Below are 23,988 nucleotides of genomic sequence, written 5' to 3' on the forward strand. Positions count from 1 at the left end.
AGCCCTGGGGCGGTGCTTGGGCAGGGCCTCCGGCGGCGCCCCGTGGCATTAAAGAAAGGCGAAGTGAAGTTTTCACCCACGCGAGGGGAAAAAACCAACCCACTCCAACCCACGTCGAGTCCGGACCCGTCAGGCCCACGCGTACAGAGCCACGCTTGTGCATTTTTAAATCTGTTTTTATTCAGGAAGTGAAATTAAAACTTGTAAACTATAAATACAAATGCCGACGTATTACAGGAGATATCCAGAGGCTTTATATTTTTTAATTTCTCACAAATAATTCCTATGGAATTCAACATACAACAAGGAAACCAAACGAAGTTTAAGTTTTGCATACAATGAAAAACAAGTTACAGAGTTAGATACCGTCAATTTGCCAATTTATAAGAGTTCCTATCTTATACAAATGAAAGCTCAGAAAACAACTATTATTTCATTCAGTAATGGTACAGCAACTGTCATGTCTAACAGTGTTATCTGCATGAAGCAAGCTGTCTATAACCAGGTGTACTTTACCACTGTTTACTCAGTGACATCACAAGGTTTTTAAATATTTTATTTATATACTGTCACCAATATATATAAGTACTGCAAAGAGGGCCAAACACTTGCAAAAATGTCAGGTTTTACACAGCATTTGCATGAATATTTTTGCAGTTTTTCCCCGAACAGCAAAGCAGAGTCCTTGTTTTCACACAGTGTCTTTAATTTGTTGAAAAAACCCACATAACTCCATCTATATCAAAGAAGCAGAAGAGCAAGCTTAACAGCAACTTTCATTTATGTGGGAAAAAAAAAAAAAAAAGGAAAATATATCCATTCCAGATACTACCACCTTATGTATACCTGAAGAAAAATGACCACCAAGAACAGGTTCACTAAATTTATTTAAAAATCATAAACTGTTTCTTACAAAAGAGCATTACATTCTGCACACTGCTCTCAAAGGATGCCAGGGACATGTGGACTACCAATATTCTCTCCCCTTAAAAAAAAAAATAAAAATACAGTGTACATGAAAGCAGGGTGTTCACAACAATTACAGAAAAACTTTACAATTTACCACCAACAATGAACAAAAATAGAATTCACTCTCTCTGCTGCTGCTTCAAAACTTCAATGTTAGTCTCGTGCGCCCTCTCCCTCCCCCCCACGTATTTGTAAGGAACTAAAAACATTACATCTGGTGGACAGCAAAGATTCCACTACACCTCAAATGCAGAACACCTATGAAGCAGAGGAATGTTGGCTTTTTAAACAGAAGCAGATAAAAAAAAAAAGGGTGCAGGACTCCTTCAGTTCTTCACTAGTCTTAGAAAAACTTTCCAGAATACTGCTTCACACTATAAAAAAGAAAAAATAATCTTGCATTAGAATCCTTCAACATCTGCATACTGCTTCACACTATAAAAGAAAAAGAAAAAAGCATGTATTAGAATGATGGACCATACATCTTGCATCAACATTCACAATGACATTCTTAGAGCAGATTAAATTACAAATTCTCAATATATTTAAAAATAAATAATTTTAAAATATTAATGGCTAATAATTATGGGTATATTAATGTATTTTAGGCATACGTAAATATTAGTAATCTGAAGCCAAACATTCAAGTTAAAACATTAAAATCTGCTATGACAGCCAACACGTTAATAAAGCAAAACTAAGCAAATTAAATCTGAAGCTGTTAATATTTGGCAGAAAAGACAAAGTTAATGCCAGCAAGGTGTGAAATGCTGCATAACAGCACCAAATCGATTTCAACTTGTCCTGTAGAGGCATGGTCTGTGCCATATGGCAGACTGTGATTTGTTGTCAATTTAGTTATCTAAAAACAACAAAATCACTAGTCTTCCACACAGAACTAGACCAACATCCACTGAAATCTTCTATATTTTCTACAGGCTCTATATAATTTATTACAAGTAGGTTTTTTTGCAGCAGTTTTCACCAGAGAAATGAGAGGACAGCTTGGTTAAGGCGTCTTCCAGCAAGATTAGTTTTGAGGGTGTCTTCATTTTAATTAGAATGGAGAACAGAAGAGAATCAAGGCAGAACTACCACTGGAGAAGTTAGGTTCAAATAGTTACTTAAATCCTGCCTTCTAAAAACTGTATCACAGAGAAGAGCAGCTTTAGAATGTACGTGTCAGTTGGTTTAAAATTGACAGAAAGGACAACATTAAACTTTAACTTGCCTGTTCTGCAGTAAATACTGTGCATTTTGTATCTGGTCCTGTGTTCCCGTAATAGTTATTATCCGATCTTCTGAGCCTTCTAATGGTTCATCAATTTTGATCGAAGCTCCCGACTCATGACGTATTTGTTTGATTCTCTGGCCTCCCTTTCCAATAATAGATCCTGCCAACTGGGGGAGAAAGCAAAGTATTAATTTCCTGATACAACTTTCCCTCTAAAAACAGTTATGAAAATCACAGCAGTGTTTGAGTAGCTTCCGTAAGTTTAGTTTTAAGAGTTGCAATGGAAGCTTACTTCTTTACAGCCTCAAAACATCCCTGCAATATTAACTGTATAAACACAGGTGGGACAAAACTGGCAGAACCAGTCGTTTATTTGCAAAAAACAAGTTACACAGACCATCTCTATTACTGAATATTAAAAATTAGTAAAATCATTTAGTGTGTCTCTACAGCGAAGACACAAAACAAACACTCAAAGAGTAGACTTCTGGTTTAGAAACACTTGTTTTATATTAGAAGTACTTATCGAGCACTCTCAATACTTCTGATTTAATTAGATAATCTGAGAAAAGGCTGTGACTTTTTTTTTTTTTTTTTTAAGAGAAAACACAAGTTGAAAGCAAGTCAACTTCACTTACATCTTTGGGAATTGTTACTTGTGTTGTGATGATGGGTCCACCAAGATCTCCATATGAACCACGCCCCCCTGCGTAAGAATAGTCTGATTTAAACGTATGCATCAAGCCCTTTAATAACTACACAATGAAATATATGTAAAGGTTCTATATAAACACTTACCATATCCAGAGCCACCCTCAAACTGTAAGAGAAAGAGAAAAAATCTTAAATAGTGAAAAGCCAGGTTTCATTAACATATTTTCATCTTAAGTACCATATTGTTAACTTTGAGCCTATTTTATGCAAAAATCACAACCCCCAACCTTACCATAAATACAACGTTGTGCCACCAAAGGCTTACTGAGGCAAAAAGGGCAGACCAGAAACAGAAGTGGTGGGCAGGCGAAATCTCAGTAACCTCTTATCCTGCCCTGTCAAAACCTCCACAAGTAAGGCATAAAATGACATAAAGGATCCAGCGATACCTGTTTACCAAGCAGCTTCACTACTTCAGCTGCTGGTAGACAGCTCTGAATGCTGACCTACTCCTGACCCTTGGACTAAATAGCATTCAGAGTACAGCCTTATTAATGCTACCAATACAGCTCAAGAGAGATGCAAGTCTCCAGTTTTGGGACAAGAAGTTTACCTAGTGACTGTCAATCCTCCTACTTCATCTATTTCTTCAAGACAAAAAACAAAGCTTTTAAGAATGGCTCTATAATTTGTCTCTTGATTCAGACTACGCTACAATCCTTTGTATCTTAGAGCATACAATCATGACATGAGTTACTTCTGTTCTGCTAAAACAGGCACTCCTGGCCTCTTTTTATTTTTTATGATGTGTAGACCAGTATTTGACACCAGATGTCTTATTTCATCTAATGCCTTCTAGGTTCAAAAGACCCAGTTTTTATACTTTCCTACAGAAGCAGAGAATAAATATGCAGAGTTCTCCAGAATTCAACTTCTGGGAGGCTGCTGGGGTGGCCTCTGTAAAAAGAGGCAAGGGGTCACCAGAATGGACTCATCACTGCCTAAAGCTGAGGCCATCAGCAAAGCTGGTGGCACCTCTGTGGTAACGTTTAAGAAAGGGTTGAAAAAACCCAGCGTGCACCAGTTTTGAGAGATGACTGAAGGCAAAAGAAGTGAGAGAAATAACCCTGCAGACACGACAGTGAAGGAGGGGGAAGACACGCTCCAGGCACTGGAACAGAGATTCTCCTGCAGCCCACGGAAAGAACCATGCTGGAGCAGATAGCCACACTGCAGCCCATGAAGGGTCCTATGCTGGGAGCAGGCAGACATGCCCTGAGGGAAGCTGCAGCCTATGGAGAGCCCATGCAGGTGCACCTGCCATGGGGCCAGTCTTTTTTCAGTGGTGCCCCGTGACAGGACAAGAAATAACGGACACAAACTTGAACATAAGAAGTTCCATCCAAACATGAGGAGGAACCTCTTCACTTTGAGGGTGTCAGAGCACTGGAACAGGCTGCTCAGAGAGGCGGTGGAGTCTCTGTCTCTGGAGGCATTCAAAACCCGCCTGCACATGTTCCTGTGCAACCTGCTCTAAGTGGACCTGGTTTGGCGGGGGGGTGGGTGTACTAGATGATCTCCAGAAGTCCCTTCCGACCCCATATCATTCTGTGACTCTGTGACCTGTGGCCCACAGCGGACCCACACTGGAGCAATCTGTTCCTGAAGGACTGTACCCCATGAAGATGACACAGGCTGGAGCAGTTCTTGAAGAACTGCAGTCTACTGAAATCACCCATAATAGAGCAAATTGCAAACAAATGTATCCCACTCCGGAGAGTGAGGATCTCACTCCAGAGCAGGGGAACAATGTGAGGAGGAAGGAACAGAGACAAAGTGTGATGAACTGACTGCAACTTGCCATTCCCCATCCACCCTGTACCACTCATGTCAGAGGAAGGAGAAGAGTAGGAAATGAAGGAGAGAAGTTGAGCCTGGGAAGAAGTAAAGGGGCAGGGAAAGGTGGTTTTAGTTTTCCTTTTTGTTTCTCACCATGCTGCTCTATTTTTAAAGTTGATATTCCCCAAGTCAACTCTACTTTGCCCACGATGGTAATTGGTAAGTAATCTCCCTATCTTTGCCTTGAGCCACAAGGTTTTCCATCTTACTTTCTCCCCTCATCCTGCTGAGGAGGGGGAGTGAGAGAGCAGCTGAGTGGGCACATGACAGCCAACCAAGTTCAACTATCCACAACTACTTGGTTGCAGAAGCTGTAATGCAACAACTTTTTCCAAAATACTATTTACCTGCTACCTTTTCAGAAGATCAACATGGAAGCTGCTCAGACCAAAGAGCTAAGCTTATCCTCTGTCCCTAAGCAACCTAGACTGTGTAGTTACATTACTCAGCAATACAGATTGTAATGCAATGTAACAGAGACTGTAGCGGAGTCCAGTATACAAGAGAATGAAGGACTCTGCCTAAGACTTAATTTAGAGGCTGATCGCAGCAGCATAAACAGAGACATATTCCGTTGATACTTGCCACAGGATCCCTTTTTGGGCCAATCTGTTTTAAGAAACAATCAATCCTTTCCATCATCATTTCTGCCTCCCCAGACTACATGACAGCAAATGAACTTGACAGCAGATGAGTTAAGCAATTACATTTGCCATGTTCATGTAAGCTAAGAACTCACATTTAATATTTGGCAGCACTTTGTCATCTTCTAGAGACCATGAACACCTGACAAACCCCGTAATTTCCCTTCTCAAAACCTATCTGATCAAATGGTATATTTCCAAATACATTGATAAGTGTAATAGTTTATCCACAAATGTAAGACGCTACTGTCAATATTTGCAGTCTGAAATACAGGAAAACACAACATTATGAAGTTAATACAGAATATATATCCTAGATGTATGCATCTGCAGTGCAGTTATGGAGAAAGTTACCATTTACAACATGAAAATGGGGTGTTAAGAGAGGCAAAAAGAGGTACAGAGAAGCTCCTCTCTTTTGCTGCGTACTCCCACACTTCTATTCACATTACCTGTCTGCACAGGACACACTGTTAGGATCAACTGCCAATGCACTCTGAGTCAGAAGGACAAATTTATGATTTTCAATAGGTGCAAGTTTCCACTGACTACGCTGAGGATCAAGAAATTCCTGTTACCACTTAACCTATTCAATAAAGCAGTTTTAAAAAAAAGGCTGAACACACTCACCAGCTCTGGTGGCTGCATGTCATCACAGGCATCCACGTGACACTGCATCATCTTCCAGACACAATATAATAGGAGGAAAAGAGGAAAGAAAACTAAATTAAGTCCACATCATGCAGACTTAGAGGTAACTTGTCAAGCAAATACAGTACATACTGGTACAGAGAAACATTTATACTACAACAAAGACTTAAAAGTATGTGATTTAAGACCACTTTCAGGACTCACTCCCTTTTAATTTCACTTTGAGGGAACTCTATGTGGTCACTCACTTCTTCCCCTCTTTCTGTGGTACAGACATATTTTTCCTCTAACAAACGTCAGGCAGCTAATGGCAGAGCAAAGGTTGAGCAAACTTTTTTTTTCTTTTAGAACACCTTCAAGTGCTATTACCTATCAAAATCTTTTATTTCTGCCACGTGTTAGAAAATGAAGGTTTAGTAAGATTGAAACAAGTAACTGTCAGCAATTATCTCCATGCCAACAGCAGGTCAAACAGGAAAGATACTGCTTCTCATGTTCATTCATTTCCATATACCTCATATAGCCAGTAACAAGACTAACAATCTGCTGCTGCCTAACTATATATCACATTTTAAAAACATAATTAAATTTCTAATCTAGGATTTCTTTCTTCCAGAATTCTAGTTTTACCAATTGATGTCCATTTGTGCACTCTAAAACCAGCTTCTCAAACAGGATGTCTTAACACACGTAACAGAATATTCTACTCTGCAGACTCATTTGTGGTAGGGACTACTCGTACTAGAATTGAAACCAGATGACACACTGGTTGGACGAGGCAAGGAGCTTAACTTGTAGATCCAATGAAAGAAAATGCATGCAGTCCTAACTGACACCAAATTCTTTCATCATAAATTTTCTGTTTTTTTTTTAACAGAGTGATCTAGGAGAATGGAACTGTTACTTTCTTCCAGCATCTGCATTGATAAATAGAAGGGCTGTCATATATTCTTCCTTTACTGACTTTTTACATGCTTGTTAATGTCGCATCTCTTAAACATGAAGAACATTTTGTATTCTTTTAAAGTGTACGTGCCTTTATTCAAGTGTTTGTATGTCAAGACACGTGTATGTACACATACATATATAGATTTAAAAAAGAGATGAAGAATTAGGAAGCATTTAAAGGATCAAAAGCACATCAGAAGTCTGAAGGCACAGAAGTCTGTGAAGAGACAATTAACTTAGAAGGAGACATTCTGATTTAAGTCTCTATTAACTCAGATTTTAAAATGTTCAGTACTTAGAAAATTTTAGTACATAATCAGTTAATTAAAAAAAAAGGTGAGGGGATAGAATGACTTCATATGCTTGCCCACTTCATGTTCCACCCCTCCCGCTAGTATCTTTGTGCATTTATGCACCTGAAAGATACCTGAGGATGAGGGCCTTAAAGAAATACTGGAAATACATTCAGCCTTTTTCAACTGTCAGAATAGCCCTTATGGTCGACAGACATTTGATCTGAAGTACTACGCACTGAAATATATAGCTCTGTTAACAGAGAAACAACACAAGTCTGTCCTTCAGCATAAAGCTTCAGAACAGAGATTATAAACCAAATGAACTATTTCAACGGCAGTGCATAATTAAACTGCAACTGTAAGCCAGCCTAACAGACAAGCATTTTCTTAAGTAGGTGACTCTGCCTGGGCAAGGGGAATTAACCTATCTTTTAAAATCAAAATGAATTATTCTCATCTCAGTATTTACAAGGCTGTCAATACTGTCATAACTCTGGAATTCCAGAAAATTCACAGTTCAGCATTTAGTTTTAAAGGTCTTGAACTACTCAATCTTTCTGCCTTTGGTGGAAAAGAGAACTGGCCAAAAAAAAAATTCTATACATTCAACATTTCCATGATTTTTGAGATGTTTATCCAGGAAAAGCATCTATTTGTGCCTTTTATTGCACCAACCACAATGGCGTTGGTTTACTCTAGTTTAAGTGTTTTGATAGAGAATGGTTTCTATATGAAACTAAGGGTAGCATAGGAAGACCTTACATTTCTGGCATGACACTTCCAGCTCCAGCCTCACAGTCCATGTGAAGGCTTCCTATCTGCTTACACAATTTAGCATACTAGGATTATGGTTTATTAAAACTAGAAATTAAATACAGTCTTTGTTGGGAAGCAGTCCTGACTTTAAACAGGCTATCGTACTTGATCATAAAGGAGCCAAAGCCATGAGATGAACAGCTTCACTGTGAAGAGGAAATAAAATTGCTTTTTGAAACAAACAAAAAAAAAAATGAACAGAGATGACTCCACTTACTTGTAGAAACTCATGTCAAGAAAACAAAGATCAACCTGACAAAAGTCAGGCTAAAGAGAAGTCAAAAAGGATCTTCTATTCTAGCTGGAATGTAATAAAAATAGAACACACTACTGCTCAAGAGTCAAGCTAAGTAAGACTGTGTTCAACCAGATACCCAAAGAAGGGCACGCTGCTCAGTTCATACGCTCCAGCACTGGCTTTATTAGCCGCAAACACAAAAACTGAGCTTTGAAAACATGTAAATACAAATAAAGTAATCCTGGACATGTACTACTCAATTATTCTAGTTTCTTAACATGTAGAGTAGCATGGGTAACACTTTTTTTTGTAACTGTGTGCAGATCTTTCCTTTTAATATTTCTAGTAAGCATGTGACATTCTTGTAATATGTACTTCCAGTAACTCCTACTCCCAAGAAGGAGGAAATGTGTAGAGCCCATTTAAGTAGCCCATTTTATAGCCCCTCTCCTCTCCTTTCTCTTTCATTCATTTAAAAGAAAAAAAAAATAATCTTGTCTCACCTCTCATTTTAAAGAAGGTGCCAACCAAAGCCAGAGGAGAAAAGAAGATTGTTACTATTGAGATCTACCTCCCAGACACATATGATTTCTCCTCCCAGGAAAGAGGAATCTAGTGCAACAGCAAATGACTGCTGGAAAGTTGCATTTCGGAGTTGAACATGGAAGACTATCTTTAAGCCCATTTTTGAACTTCTATATACTATGAAATGTTTTTTTCCTCAGCATTACGTATTAGCATTAATATGGTTATTGTACCTAATTTAACTTAGGATTCAACTTAGTGGTGGCTCTAGCTCCAAAACATTCGTAATGAAGTGTATCTTCTGCACACAGCGAAACCAGCAAATAACCAAGAATTGATTCAAAACAGCAATCACTTTTCAGATAAGCTAGAGCTCCTCATAGATGCTATTCTATAATCTGTATCATTCTATCTATACTTTGGTTCTTCAACATTAGTGTTAAGAACGCTTGTATGAATCAAAGAACTTCAGAGAAGGTTGTTCTGATGTTTTGTGCCTCAATAGCCTACCAATTCCTACTTCTGTCACCCTCATTTAAAAAAAAAATAAATCTAAAAGACAGTCAGTGCAAGAAAACGTACAGGGTGGAGTACAGTCAAACTTTCTGTATCTATTTTGATGGCAAGGAGGAAAGAAAAAAGAGATCATGTCTCAGTTACCACTTAGACCCCAAACATTCCTACACGGGAAGGACCATCTGTACAGAAAGAACCATGCATTTCCCACACTTAAGTGCATGTGTTCAGCAACAGTGTATTCAGACAATCAGCACGCTAACTGTGCTACAAAACAGAACAAGGCAAATTTTAAACTCATACCATGCCATCATAACGGTCTCCCGGTCTGCCCCTTCGGTCATAGGACATAAGATCACTAAAATGAAAAAAAAAAAAACAGCAGCACATTAATTGCATTATAAACTAGTTCATCTGTTCCAATTTAAATATTCACATTCATGGTTCACACACAACCTAATTTCAAACTACTCTACCTAAGTACTGAATTAACAGAAGAGTTTCAAAACTACTGTCTATAGTCCTGGTAGATTACTACAGTGCAGCAAATAATTAAATTCCAGTACTTTTCAAAATATTTTGGTCTAATATACACTCACTAATAACTGTTACCAACATGATGAACATGATTCAGGAGATTGTACACAACTTGAATTTTGTATAATACATTTATGCAACAACTCACCCGCCACGAGGAGGTGGTGGAGGAGGAAGAGGAAGATTACGAGCTCTGCTGCCACCTCTACCACCACGACCTGGTGGAGGTGGTGGAGGTCCTCTGCGAGGACTCATATCATCATAATCTCTTCTTGATGGAGGCATAGGTCGTCCACCACGACCAGGCGGCATTCGATCAAAACCTCCTCTTCCACGCATCGGAAAGCCTACTGGACGTCCCCTTCTATCATCAAACATCATTGTGAAGCCACCATAGTCATATGTTTCATCGTAGAAATTGGGATCGTAAGGCTGGGCCCGTCCTTTAATTGGAGACTGAAACACAAAAAACAATCCCCCCCAACGCAATTAGAACTATTACAATTGGCATACTTAAATTAATACATTAAATGCATAAATATGAATTTATGCACTTGGAACATGTTCTTGATTTCACAATGCTGGTAAGAAAGGAGGAGATGGTGATGTCTTTCCTGTGAACTTAATGATAGAAACTGCTGTTACATAGCAGCAGCAAATAAGTTTTGTCTCCCTTCCTCTTCAATTTTTGCATCTCAGTGATATGCAGAGCACGAATAATGACACAGTAGTATCAAAAATTGCTTCCCTCCCCCCCAGTAACATGCACTCCAATTCCAAAAAACGCAAACAGTTTCAAAAGGTGGTAACAATCACTTTGCTACTTGGAAAGCAGGAGGTACTGAATTCAAAACAGAAAAGATACCATTTTTAAATGATCCCTAACATTCAGGAATGCCAATGAAAGAATAAAATAAATTTAATAAATGTTACCTCAGAGATAAGATCCAAGATAATCTTGATACATTCAACGACTCTATCAGGTTTTCCACCAATAAGGACCACTCTGTCAGTAGAATGAGGACAACACTCTTGGAATAGCTTAATGGTGGTCTGAGTGTTCTGTTGAAGAAAAAAAAATAAATCCAAGATTGTCTAATATAAGGACTGTAAAAAACCTGATAATCCCATTAAAACATTTTTAAAGAAACAATTCAAAAGACAATTAAATTATCAGCCACTTTAAATGCATGATTGCTTCCGAGTTCTCACAACAAATGTAATTTTAGGGTTACTTTTTTTAAAAATAAGATCTGTGCTGACATAGTTTTGTATCAAGAGGAAAAAAGTTCAATTTTCTCCTCTTTTACTTATGGCCCACCTACACCATCATTTATTCAAATACTAGCAAAAGGACCACATATACATTGTGACCTTACAGGTTGTATTAACCTTCATATATCAAGAAAACATCCTTTGGATGAAAGACAGTGATGTTGCTAGGATTATGCCTAATTATCTTGCCTTTCTCAACCCATGCAAACAGGTATCAGCTTATACCTGAACTAACCTGAAATTGCCTCTGACACAATGCCAAGAAAGGACAGAAAACAGAGGTGTTTTAAGTTCATAGAGACAATCAGCTTTTTTAAATCTCATTCCTTCACTGAAAGAAAACAGTGGTCTTCCAGGAGGTAGAATTAAAAAAATATATAAAAATTAAGTCCTTTCACTGTTAAAACTCAGACATCTATTGAATTATCATCATTAGAGTTTGTGGACATGCATTCACCCTAAGCCATTTTGCATGTCCAACCACATAACTAAATCTAGACTATGCAGCAGTTCATTCCAGAAGGAGTGATGAATGCCATTTTAATTTAAAAAAAAAATAAAAAATTCTTGACTTTACTTCTGATGGTTTGCAAGAAAGTTGCAACTCACAGATCTATCTCAACATCAAAATCATGTATGCAGTATGTCCTGGAGGAATTACTGCACGTAAGATACTTACACTTACCCCTTATGAACACAAACACTAAGTTCTTTATTGAACAAAACCCAAATCTTGTAAGAACAAAAAACAAGTACCTCTCTGAGTTCTTTAATTTTAGCACCCTTGACACCAATAATTCCTCCTGCCAAACTTTGGTGAATGAGAAGTCTTAATTCGCAGTCGAAGTCGCTGCCTTTGTAGTGTTGATACTGTAAGAAGGATACATATAAGGAAAAGAATAAAATATTAGTCACATAAATTTTAAAAATATTTGGGGGTTTGGCAAGTTTTTTCTCCAAACACAACGGCATGACTTGATTTATTGCTGAATTGTAGTCCTGTATTTCCTTTGATAGGATCGGAACTACTTAAGCACCTCACTCTCAACATGAACTGATGTAAAATCAGTTTTCCATTTATGACATTACATTCCACAACTTTCTACAAAGATGCAAGAAGATATCAAACAGTGCAACATTCTTACTGACAAAGCCAATGCAGGATACAAGTTACAATACAACTACTTCAAACCAGGATGAAAGAAGTCTGAAGGCAAGTATTTTGAAAGGGGTGAGGCTGTCTGAAACATTCATTTAATAAACAGTGACTTTGTCCTCTACCCAAAAAATGCCAACATGTAGTTTGACAGCCATAACCCTTCTTTAAAAGGATTTTGTTCTTTATGTTCTAATTTACTATATTCAAAAAGCAGCAAATCACATAGAACCATCTTGTCTCAAAAGCTAATTTTTTACCTCTAAGAAGAAACAAACACTAAGAGACATACCTCTTCTAAAGTAGGGATAATCTTCTTCAAGATTTCTCCAATTGTCTCTATATCCGCACTTATACTCAAGATGCTGTTGGAAGCCATGATGCCAGACAATATGGAGAAGGTGGAAAAGAAAAAAGTAAATTTTTTTCATCATCATACACAAAATTCTAGCAAGATTTATTAGACAGAAGAGCTTACAATTATTATTCCCCATTTAAAGTAAACCTGTTTGCTCAATTTACAACACATGCATCTTTGTTTATGCCCAATATATATGCATGATAAATTTAAGATTAGGTAGGTCTTGCAGAGAGAGAGAAAGAAAGACAGAATGGGCTTTTGGAAGGGCTCAGATTAAGTGGGCAAGAAATTGACGCAGAACTGAAAGTAGAAGTGAATATTCATGTTCCCCGCCACCACTAATTTAGGAAACCCTCGCTATTATATTGGTAAAACCGGCACACCTTCTCATAGAAAAAGTGGGGATATGCAAGTGGTGAACACTGTATCTGGAGTAAGGTTATGAGACCAGTTAGAAATCAGATTACTAATGGGCTCTCCAAGAAAACAAATACAAATGCAAGACAAAAAAAAGACAAAACAAATGAGAAGTGAAGGAAAGTGAACCAGAGTTAGCATTTCATCAGAAATAATTATGAACAGGCAATGTTGAAGGGAGCAAGGTGGGCCACAAAGACAGAGCGAGAGACTATTTTGAAACAATTTGATTTACAATGCAGCAAATATGCAACACTTGAAGCTGTGCTCCTTCCATTGAAATAAAATTAGTGGATTGTTTGGGTGGGCAACTCACGTAAAAGTTCAGTGACAAAAAGACTTAATGGGGAAAATAAGACAGAAAACTTGAAAAAAAAAACAATACACCGTCTATAAGGGGATACTATTTAATCATATCAAAGGCAGGTAATAAAATACATTTCTCTCTTTCTAATCAGGCAGTGAGGCATAAACTGTTGGGACATACCGCTCGGGGCCACTGCTGTCTGGGACTGAAACACTGGCATTGTACTGCATTGGTCATTGGCGTTCGTGGATGTTGGCATTGGGCATGGGTATTCAATCGGAAGTTGTCAAGTATGGTACCCGTTTGGCAACGAGCACATTTTTGGGCATAGCCAACCAGGGTTTTCACATGGGCGTTCAGGGGCGGATGGGCCAACGTCATGGTGGGCAACGCAGGGGCAAGTCGATCCAGTACATGGGCAACGGAGATATATGGCCAAAAAAACAAGGAGAGGGAAAAGGGGGAAAAGCAATAAATTTTAATTTAATACAAACTATACTCATTACTCTCAATTAATGAAACAAGCTTAAGTTGTTCTGAAGACTAATACAATAACGGATTGCTACACCGACTGTGGCTTAACAGAATGGACCTTAAAAATGAGTCACTTGATCTGACTAAACTACTTTTTACTTTTAGCATATGATGTTTCAGTAGCAGGCTGGCTCATGAGGGTAGACACAAAACCTGTCGAGATCGGTATTACTAGAACGTTGGGCAAATTGGGAAAGTTAGTTTTCCAGACCAATGTAAATTATCTGGACTTAGGTGATGTATTGATTCACTTAAAAAAATAAAACAAAACAAAATTCACAAAAAGAAAAAGAAGCCCTAAAAGAAAAGATACAACTAGCTGCCAAAGTTAGTGAGCATATGTATGATTCCTGACAATTTCAACTTAAACCTCAATTCTAGTTGCGGTAGTTTATGAACTTAGTTGGAACTGACTTGTAGTGATGCATTGCCAAATTTTGTGTTGAACACGGTCTTGATCAGAAAAACTGCTGAAATTGTAGCTGATGTTAAGGTGCAGGAGTGTAAACAAATGGAATTTAAGAAGCGTTGCCAAGTTTTATAAATACACAACATTAATGCTGAGCATGTGTCTAATCACAACAGTCAACCCACTGTAAAGTGTGAGTAGGCAAGTAAGCCATGACCACTTAAGAATGCTTCCAGGTAACAGAACAGAATGTTCCTTTACTGTTCTATACCCATATTTAAATCAAGTAACCTTAATCTTAATGCTTTTGTGCTTTATGTGCAAGCTGTTAAAGAACAGATGGACCACTTTGTTTGTTTGCTTTTTTAAAGGAAGTTTAAGAATTCCTCTATCACTGGGTTAAGCCAGCCACCTGCAATGGTTTTGGTAGTAGTACAATTGATTCACGCACATGGGAAATGGTACAATTAAGGGGTTTAAGCTTTGTCAATATTTCTAATTAGGATGTTAACTCACTTAAAGTGTGTAATTTAGTGGAATCCTATTCAAAAGTGAAGAGATTTAATATAAACCTCTCCTCCCACATGAGTCAAGCTGGGGTTTAATTTCAAAAGAAATTGAAGAACTAAGTTATCTACTCTAGCAATCACTACAAATGGCTTGTAACTGGACTACTGATGTCTTGAGTTGAATTGCTCCCATTTCTAGAAATGCAGGTAAACAAGCTTTTGAGGTAGTGCTCTGAAAGAATTGGTGTTAAATTAGTTCAAACTCATGTATACTCACGTCTGTACGAAGTGCCTTAATATTTTTGCCACCTTTTCCAATCACTGCTCCAGCATTCTGGAAAACAGTTTTCAGAAGTTATATTATGCCAACACAGCACAGACTATTTTTTTGAACTCAAGACTAAGAATGGTAAATTTATTTTTGCATTGCCCTGTTGGCCAGTGGGGTAGGGGCAGGCGGGCACTGCTTTCAAAAGGTTCAAATCAAATTGAAACAAATTGAAATAGTTTGTCCATGGAAAATCTGACCAACAGCTGTTACCACTGAACTTAGGAAAGGGAAGGATATTCAGTTTTGCAGCTAATATTTAAATTCCAAATGGAAGTCTCTAGGCAATTCTGCCTGTGTTACAGCAATCTCATAGACTATAGCACTCAAAAACATATATACTGTATGAATGTAAAGTAGGTCAATAATTTCCCTCATTTATTTGATCACAGGTTTTTTTCTGATTTTTTTTTTTTTTAAGGGATTACATTTGCAAATTCTACTTTTGCACACCAAACATTTCTTGGTAACTTCAAGCTACCAATTTTGGTTTGCTAATTTTGGTTTATACCTCTGTAACTTAACTGACTTCTGAGAGCAGTATAGTCTGAAAAAGGTTAAAGTCAATGTTAATAGCCAGTAACTTCAAGTTTCTAACATCAACAGGAATAAACCAGCAGGTAGTCAAGAGGAGTAATTGCAAAATTGTATTTTTACCAGGTTATTTTACAGATTACATGCAGAAATATTGCTTTTGTTACACAAATCATACAGTATGCTAACAGCACGCCACACGTTTCGTGGTACCCCATGTCACTTGACTATTAGTCAGAAATGCTATGCAGAGTTCATGTAACATTCCCCCATACCAATGCAAAAGACTGAGATACTTGAAAAGGTACAAGTCATCTGTAACAACTGGAAACACCAGAGGAAGTTCATACATAGCAACTTTACTATAACCATTTACACTTTTTAACTAAACCACTGCAATCCCACATTTCTTTTTGTTGTTATGTTTGAACAAGTTCAGTAGATCTGTTTGGGAGAGTTTACTAAAATCCTAAGGAAGTTCTCATCTTACCTCTCGTATTTAATTTACAATCACTAGCTGTTCATTCTCTAAACTTCTTCCTTTCCAAAGACTAATACACAGTCATTCCCCTCAAAATAACAACCTTCCACTCAAATACAAACATACCTTATAATTCCTACTGCTCTATTTTTACAGCAAATACATCTTTTAAAAATAACTGTATTGTTCCTTTAAAAGAACCACTGAAGGTAATTCCATTGCAATACACTTTTACTATCATTCACACACACTTAAAATTACTCCTAGTAAGTCATCTCGTATTAAATAAAGTACATATTCTGTATAAACGCATATCCCAACACACACTTTGTCACCACTGCCTTGAGCAATTCTATAAGCAAAACAAGTAAAAACGAAAAAACATACTTTGCTCTGAAGCAGGATGCGCAATTCAACCATCTCATCTGTGTTCCGAGATCTTTTGAAGGCCTGTTCTTCCTCCATATCTTCTGCAGGACGTTTGCCTGTAGAAAGGTCCATAGGGGGGAAAGACAAACATTTATTTAACTTTCTAAGTCATAATAAAATAGAACACACGCCAAATTTATGCTCTGTATTCTTATTATTAGTCTATTATTCTATTAGCCCAACGCTAATTACTGATGCCTACTGTGAGCGTCCATAGCACGGAAACAGGTCTTTACTTCATCAGTTTACATATCGATTAACTACTGAAAATCCATTTAAAAAATCTATGAACTATGATTTAAGTGAGAATGTTGCACACAGCCAGTGAGAAACTCATGACATGCTGCTTAAAGCAGTGCAGCATCACCCACTTTGTATTTATGTATAATTTACAATTGAGAAAAACCTTTCAGGCTAAAAGCTCAAGTGTAGTTTGTCCAACATGAAAATACTCGTGGAATAGTAGTAAAGTAGTACTTCAAATACTGTTCGGTAAAAAACTGGCATGAATCCAACGCCCTAACTTCCTCACCAATTATTCCAAGGAAGTTTTTCATGAAGCTGTTTAGAGGTATTTCACATATTTATACTCCTGCATGTAAAAACTGGAATAAATAAAATGCAATTAAGGGATATGACCAATAATATTCTTACACATTCAGACTCTCCATACAAGCACCAAATACTTAACTATGAAATATTTTCAAACCCTTAGTCATAACTTTCAGCTTCTTCTCCCATGCCTAAAACATGCCAACAGAAAGATTATACATTTATGCTTCAAAAGCATGTGTAATGACATGGTCTAACTAAAAATGAAAATATTTAATGCAGAATGCAAAACGACTGCTGATACAAACACTTGATACAGTTAAAGCATTTCAAAATATTTAAAAACATTGAAATATCAAGAGTTCTTTCTAAAAATAAATAGTCCTTTAAAAAATTTACCATTTGTCTCTGTGTTGGTAAAGGTCTCTTCCTGTTGTTCAGTCTCCATTGCCTTTGTTTCTTAGGTGGGCAGGCAAAACCTGTTGAAGAATAAAAAAGCTGGTACATACTTTCTGAAAAAGCAAACTGTACATCATGTGAAAGGGAAAAAGCAGTAAGAAATGCCTGCTTCTAGAACTTACCACAATTATATATCCTTGCGGAGAAAAACTCAAGTATTCTGGGCGGGATCAAAATCCAACAGCCTATTGCTTCAAGAGCCTATGAAAACAGCATATATCAGTTGTGACTCTGCTCACTTACAGCTCAGATTCTCACTACAGCTGAAAACCAGAGGTCTGACCTGAGTTTTTGCTGCCAAGTTTTTCTTTATGAAAGAGAAAGCATACCCAGGCCAAACACATCACTAAGATGAGATAAAAGACAAGTCTGTAAACAAGTAATAAACAATTACTGTCTGGACTATAGTTCTGGGGCACATACTAATTTTTAAGTAACCACATTTACTAAAAATTATGTTCTGATATTTCAAGTGAACATGACTCAGCTCCAATTTTCAACATTATAAGATACATGCCTTGGATTTACTTTTTAAAGGACACAACATAACAACCTGTTTAGCTACCAACAATTTAAACTTTAAAAAGTCCCATTATAGTAATTGTCAGTATTAGTTTTCTAAATTCTCTACCAACATACTTGTAGGCATTTTAACATGCCTTCCACTCAACTATAATAGACGAACAAAAGACAAGTTAAAACTTCTAGGAAAACTACACTAGGAAAAAATATCTTAAAAATACCACCCCTCTGTAGTTAAATATAATCTGCACACACACAATCAAGAACCTCACAGAATCACGGAATTGCCAGAGTTGGAAGGGACCTCTAGAGATCATCTAGTCCGACTCCTCTGCTAAAGCAGGATTGCCTAGAGCACGTTACTCAGGACTGCATCCAGGCGGGTCTTGAAGATCTCCAGAGAAGGGGACTCCACCACCTCCCTGGGCAGCCTGTTCCAGTGCTCTGCCACCCTCACTGTCAAGAAGTTTTTTCCTCATATTTGAATGGAACTTCCTATGTTCCAGCTTGTGCCCATTGCCCCTCGTCCTATTGCTGGGAACCACTGAAAAGAGTCCGGCTCCATCATCCTTCAACCCACCCTTTAGGTACTTGTAAACAGAGATAAGGTCTCCCCTCAGCCTTCTCTTCGCCAGGGTAAAGAGTCCCAGCTCTCCCAGCCTTTCCTCATAAGGGAGATGCTCTAATCCCTCAATCACCTTTGTTGCCTGATGTTGGACTCTCTCCAGTAGTTTCCTGTCTCTCAAACTGAGGAGCCCAGAACTGGACGCAGTATTCCAGTTGTGGCCTCACTAGTGCAGAGTAGAGGGGGAGAATGACCTCCCTCGACCTACTGGCCACACTCTTCCCTGTGCAGCCCAGGATTCTATTGGCCCTCTGGGCAACAAGGGCACATTGCTGGCTGATGGAAAGTTTGCTATCCACCAGGACTCCCAGATCCTTCTCCTCAGTAGTGCTTTCCAGAAGATCCACCCCTAACCTATATTGGTGCCTGGGGTTCTTCCTCCCCAGGTGCAGGACCCTACACTTGACCTTGTTGAACCTCATTAGCTTCTTCTCTGCTCAGCTCTCCAGCCTGTTCCGGTCACGCTGGATGGTGGCACAGCCCTCTGGAGTGTTCGCCAGCCTTCCCAGTTTGGTATCATCAGCAAACTTGCTAAGGATACACTCTGTCCCCTCGTCCAGGTCATTGATGAATATGTTGAACAAGACCGGACTGAGTATTGACCCCTGGGGGACACCACTGCTTACAGGCCTCCAACTTGACCCTGCTCCATTAATTACAACCCTCTGAGTTCTGTCACACAGCCAGCTCTCAATCCACCTCACTGCCCCCTCATCGAGCCCACACTTCCTTAATTTTCTAATGAGGTTGTTATGGGAGGCAGCGTCAAAAGCCTTGCTGAAGTCAAGGTAGCTGACATCTGCTGCTCTCCCGTCATCCAGCCATAATGTCATAGAAGGCTATCACATTGGTCAAGCATGATATACCCTTGGTAAATCCGTGTTGACCACTTCCAATAACTCAAAAGCAGCCAAACTTCACTATGATTTTCTGAAACAGGTATCTTATTTGTGACCTGCTGTTGTTAAGTTCATCTTGAATACTAGCAAGTATTCACATTACACAAAGTCTGGTAGTCTAGACAAAATGAATAATTTTGCAACCTTTCCTTTTCAAAAATGTATTTCTACTGATGATACAGCTAAACGGTCATATATTCTCCCTTGTATTTTATTAATTTCCACTGCCTCAACAAATGGTAGCCACTCATTCCGGTACCCATGAAGGAAAAAAAAAAACCACTGAGGTGCATGTAACTTTTTAAACAAACTTTCAGCCAGCTGTTAATTTGTAATTGTTGCCCTGCTTGTACAGGCTAACAGCAGCACTGCCTTTCCAGCACACGCTGGTCTTTCCAGCACTTAAAAGTGAGCTAACGGACACAGATTTAATGACAGCGAAATCTCAGCCAGACGTTGCCAAAATGCTGTGCAGATTTTTTTTCACGGTTTAAATAGCTCTTTCGGACCCCGGTTATTCTATTCCCAACCACCCCAAGAATTTTGGGGCCGCGGGGAGCGAACTGTTACGTACTGTTCAGGGCTTAGTCTCCCCTAGTCGCGTGTATTTACCCACCCAGCCAAATCTCCCCTACCCGCCTGCACGTAAGGTGTTCTCAGTTACTGCGCTCTGCTGGGTAAACCGAGTTCGCGGGATTAAACTGACTAATGCCGTGTTTTTATAAACACCGACAGGATAAAACGGCCACGAAAGCCGGGAGGCTGCATCAGCTACTACAGATATAAAAGCCGGCGAACGCCGCGGCGCCTCAGCCCCGCTCCCCGCGGAGCCTCTTCCCGTCCATCTCTCTCCCCACCCCGCTCCCTGCCTCTCCTCCAGCCGCCGGCACGGCCTCCGTCCGCTGCCCGCCGGCTCCGGGAGGGGAGAGCGGCGGCGTTGTGTAAGCCTCGCCGCCCCTGCCTCACTTCCCCGGAGGCGGAGGGGACCAGCAGAAATGGCGGCCGCTGTAATGGCGCCTGCCTGCTGCTAGGCGGAGCCGGGAGCGGAAAAGCCACCACCACCACGCGGTCGCTGGGAGATTTAACCCCCTCCGCCCGGGGAAGACACAAAGGAGGCGCCCGGCGGCCCGAGACCCACCGCAGCCGGCCGAGCGGGACGGGCTCCGCCGCCGCGACCGCCCCCGAAGGCGGCGGGCCGAGACGCTCTCCCTGCAATAGGGCCCCCCGCGGCCGCCTCCGCACAGGCCGCGGCCGAGACCGCCCTCCCCTCCTCCCGCCATAATTCCCGACAACTCGCCCCAGGCACAGAGTTACCAAGGGCGGGCGCAGGAAGGAGGCGGCGGCCGCTACCCTGCCCTTAGAGAGCACCCGCTAGCGCTGCCGGCCTCCACTGGGAGCCACGCTGGCTGGGCCACCGGGCCCAGGGCCGCCCGCTACGGCAGTGACTACGTTCTCGCCTTCCCCTCGGGGCGGGACGGCCCGCTGGGGCCCACAAACTGCCCTCTGCTGCCTGAGGGGCTACCCCCAGCAGCAGCCGAGGCGGCGACACTCCGCTCTCCTCCTCACCCCATCCTACCACCGTCCCGCGGGAGTCCCGGGGAGCCACGGCGACGCGCTCCCGGGAATTGAGGCCCGGTGAGGGGAGGCGCGGACCTCCCCCATCGCTGTGTCACGCAACGGCGCCGAGAGGGGCGCGACGGCAGCTCCGCCAGCCCCAAAAAGGCCCGGCCCGGCCTCTGTCGTCGTGTCCCCCCACCCAGGCGCGGCCGACGGCCCCGGCTACACCCCACCGCGGGCTGCGCGTACCTGCGCCGGCCGACGGCCCCGCCGCGTACGGGAGAGAAAGGGGAGCACCCCCACCGCCAACACGCACTTCCACCAGCGCCACCCGCCGATTGGCCCCTCCGCCTCCCCCCGCCGCGGGCCCCCCGCCGCCCCATTGGGTAAGGCCGCTGCTCGTCAGGGCTGGGGGGGGACGGGCGGGCAGTCCCGCTCCCCTCCACCCCCCGCTCCGCCCCGCCTTCCGTGAGGGCCAGGGCCAGACAGGCCCGGCCGCTGGGAGGAGGGCAGCGCTGACCACCCCAGACCGCCGCGCTGCCGCCGGTTGGTCTGTTTACCTGCCCGGCGGGAGCCGCAGTGGGAGCAGCGCAGGCAGCGGGGGGCGGGGATGGATCGGCAAAGGAGAGCTGGTGCGACCTCGGTTGTGAGACGAGAAAATGGCGCCGGCGAAAACCCCGCCTTTTGCGCGCTGCCCGGCGTCGGGGGCGGGGGGGGTGAAGGAGGCGGAGGGTGAGGGCTCTCGCGATGCTTAAAAGCGCGCGCCACGCGTGCCTCCTATTGGCTCCTGGGGCGCGCGGGGGTTTTGGGGGGCCGCGCGCGGACGGCGGCCGCGCCTTCTCTTCCCCCCGCCCCCAACCCGCGGCGGTAGGAGCTGGGGCAGCCCCACCGGTACCGCCCGCTCGTCCCGGTAAGTGCGGGTGTCTCAGGGGCGGGGCAGGGCCGGGGAAAGGGGCGCTCGGTCCCTCCGAGGGGCTGCGGGGTGTGGTGATCCTTCCCGCCTCACCTTACCTCAGCCCCCTCATACCACCCCCCGCCTCACCTCAGCCCCTCACCTCCCCTCACGGCCCTGGCCCGCAGAGACAGCGCCGCGCGTGTGGCAGGCGGGCGCTTTACTGCTGAAGTACCTGCACGGTGTCTTCTGAGTGGTGGAGCTTTGGGGAGAGCTTGGAGGCAGGGTGGTTTTTCTTTGCTGCAGGCTACAGTGGCAAAAGAACTCCAAACCTGGTGTTTCGTGACGGTAATTTTTGTTTTCATTCCTCTCTGTAGGGAGGTTGAGCTCCTTGGTCGTCCTTTCTAAGTGGTTAAACATGATCCAGACACAGTAATAATCTCTTTAATATTTTTATCAATGATCTGGATGCAGGAGTGGAATGCACCATTAGCAAGTTTGCTGATGATACTAAACTGGGAGGTGCTGCTGAGCCTCAAGGGACAAGAGGCCTTGCAGAGGAATCTAGATAGATTGGAGCATTGGGCAAACAGCAATGGTATGAAATTTAACAAGAATAAATGCCAGATTCTGCACATGGGATTGGCACAAGTACAAATTGGGAGAAAAATTTTCCTGCAGAAAGGGATCTGGGGGTGCTGGTTGACATCAGGCTCGATATGAGTCAGCAGTGTGCCCCGGCAGCCAAGAGGGCAAACTGCATCCTGGGGTGCATCAAACACAGCACAACTGGCTGGTCAAAAGAGGGGATTATCCTGCTGTATTTAGCCTTGGTGCGGCCTTACCTTGGCTACTATGTGCAGTTATGGATCCTACAATTTAATGATGTTAAAGTACTTGAATGCGTCCAGCAAAACTGGTGAAAGGGCTGGAAGGCATGTCCTATGAGGAGCAGCTAAGGACTTCAGGCTTAGAGAATAGCAGGCTGAGGGGCGACCTCATCGCTGTCCACAGCTTCCTGAGGAGGGGAAGTGGAGAGGGTGGTGCTGATCTCTTCTTGGAATCCAGTGGTAGGACGTGTTGGGATGGTTCCAAGCTGCACCAGAGGAGATTTAGACTGGACATCAGGGAGCATTTCTTTAGAGGGTGGTCAAACACTGGAACAGGCTTCCTGGAGAGGTGGTCCATGCCCCGTCCCTGTCAGTGTTTAAGAGGCATTTGGACAATGCCGTTAATAACATGTTTTAACTTTTGGTCAGCCCTGAATTGGTCAGGCAGTTGGACTAGATGATTGTTGTAGGCCGCTTCCAACTGAAATACTCCATTGTACTCTATTCTACTCCACTCTATTCTATTCTAGCATAACTACTTCCTAAACTAACAAGAAGCTAGAGCTTCTTAGCCACTGATGTTCCTGAGATGATGCCTGCCAAGAGCTGGTGCTATTGCAGCCAAACCCTGGACTGGGTCTCTAGATAACAATGATATTTCAAGCTAGCTTTCTGCTGTGGGGTACAAAGCTTTCATCCAGTTACAGTGTAAAAATCAACCCTGGGATACAAGTGCTGACAGATCCCAGCTTGGTTCTGTTGTAGATGGGGTCTCTTCTGTTTCATAACAGTGCTGATGAGATGAGAGAATAACTTCTCAGGTCAATTTCTAAAGTAAAATGAGTGGTAACAGCAGCACTCACAGAAGTAAAACCAACGAAAAAGAGAGGGCATACATATAGCAAGCTACTTCTGGGTTGTTTTTTTTTTGGTCCATTTGGTTTTCATCCATAACAAAAGGATTTTAGTTATGTTTTCTAATTAA

General features: G+C 41.8%; 1 protein-coding gene across 4 annotated transcripts; it reads right to left on the reverse strand.

The window, feature by feature from the left end:
* Positions 1–159: 159 nt before the first annotated feature.
* On the reverse strand, positions 160–21,971 carry HNRNPK (heterogeneous nuclear ribonucleoprotein K). 4 transcript variants are annotated; one of them, XM_074165661.1, is made up of 16 exons: positions 21,842–21,971; positions 17,801–17,879; positions 17,619–17,698; positions 16,626–16,723; positions 15,173–15,229; positions 13,624–13,667; positions 12,651–12,723; positions 11,959–12,072; positions 10,861–10,989; positions 10,076–10,383; positions 9,694–9,748; positions 6,031–6,081; positions 3,002–3,023; positions 2,842–2,924; positions 2,201–2,370; positions 160–1,343 (listed from the first exon to the last, which is right to left on the reverse strand). In XM_074165661.1, the coding sequence occupies exons 3-16, from the start codon at positions 17,665–17,667 to the stop codon at positions 1,313–1,315; spliced, it is 1,284 nt and encodes a 427-aa protein (XP_074021762.1). In that variant the 5' UTR covers positions 17,668–17,698; positions 17,801–17,879; positions 21,842–21,971; the 3' UTR covers positions 160–1,312. The 4 variants fall into 4 exon arrangements, with proteins under 4 accessions (XP_074021762.1, XP_074021760.1, XP_074021763.1 ...); XM_074165659.1 differs by having other exon boundaries at positions 160–1,404; XM_074165662.1 differs by lacking the exon at positions 21,842–21,971 and adding an exon at positions 21,531–21,614.
* Positions 21,972–23,988: the final 2,017 nt, after the last annotated feature.

Source organism: Numenius arquata, chromosome Z (assembly GCF_964106895.1).
Source record: "Numenius arquata chromosome Z, bNumArq3.hap1.1, whole genome shotgun sequence".
Taxonomy (NCBI): domain Eukaryota; kingdom Metazoa; phylum Chordata; class Aves; order Charadriiformes; family Scolopacidae; genus Numenius; species Numenius arquata.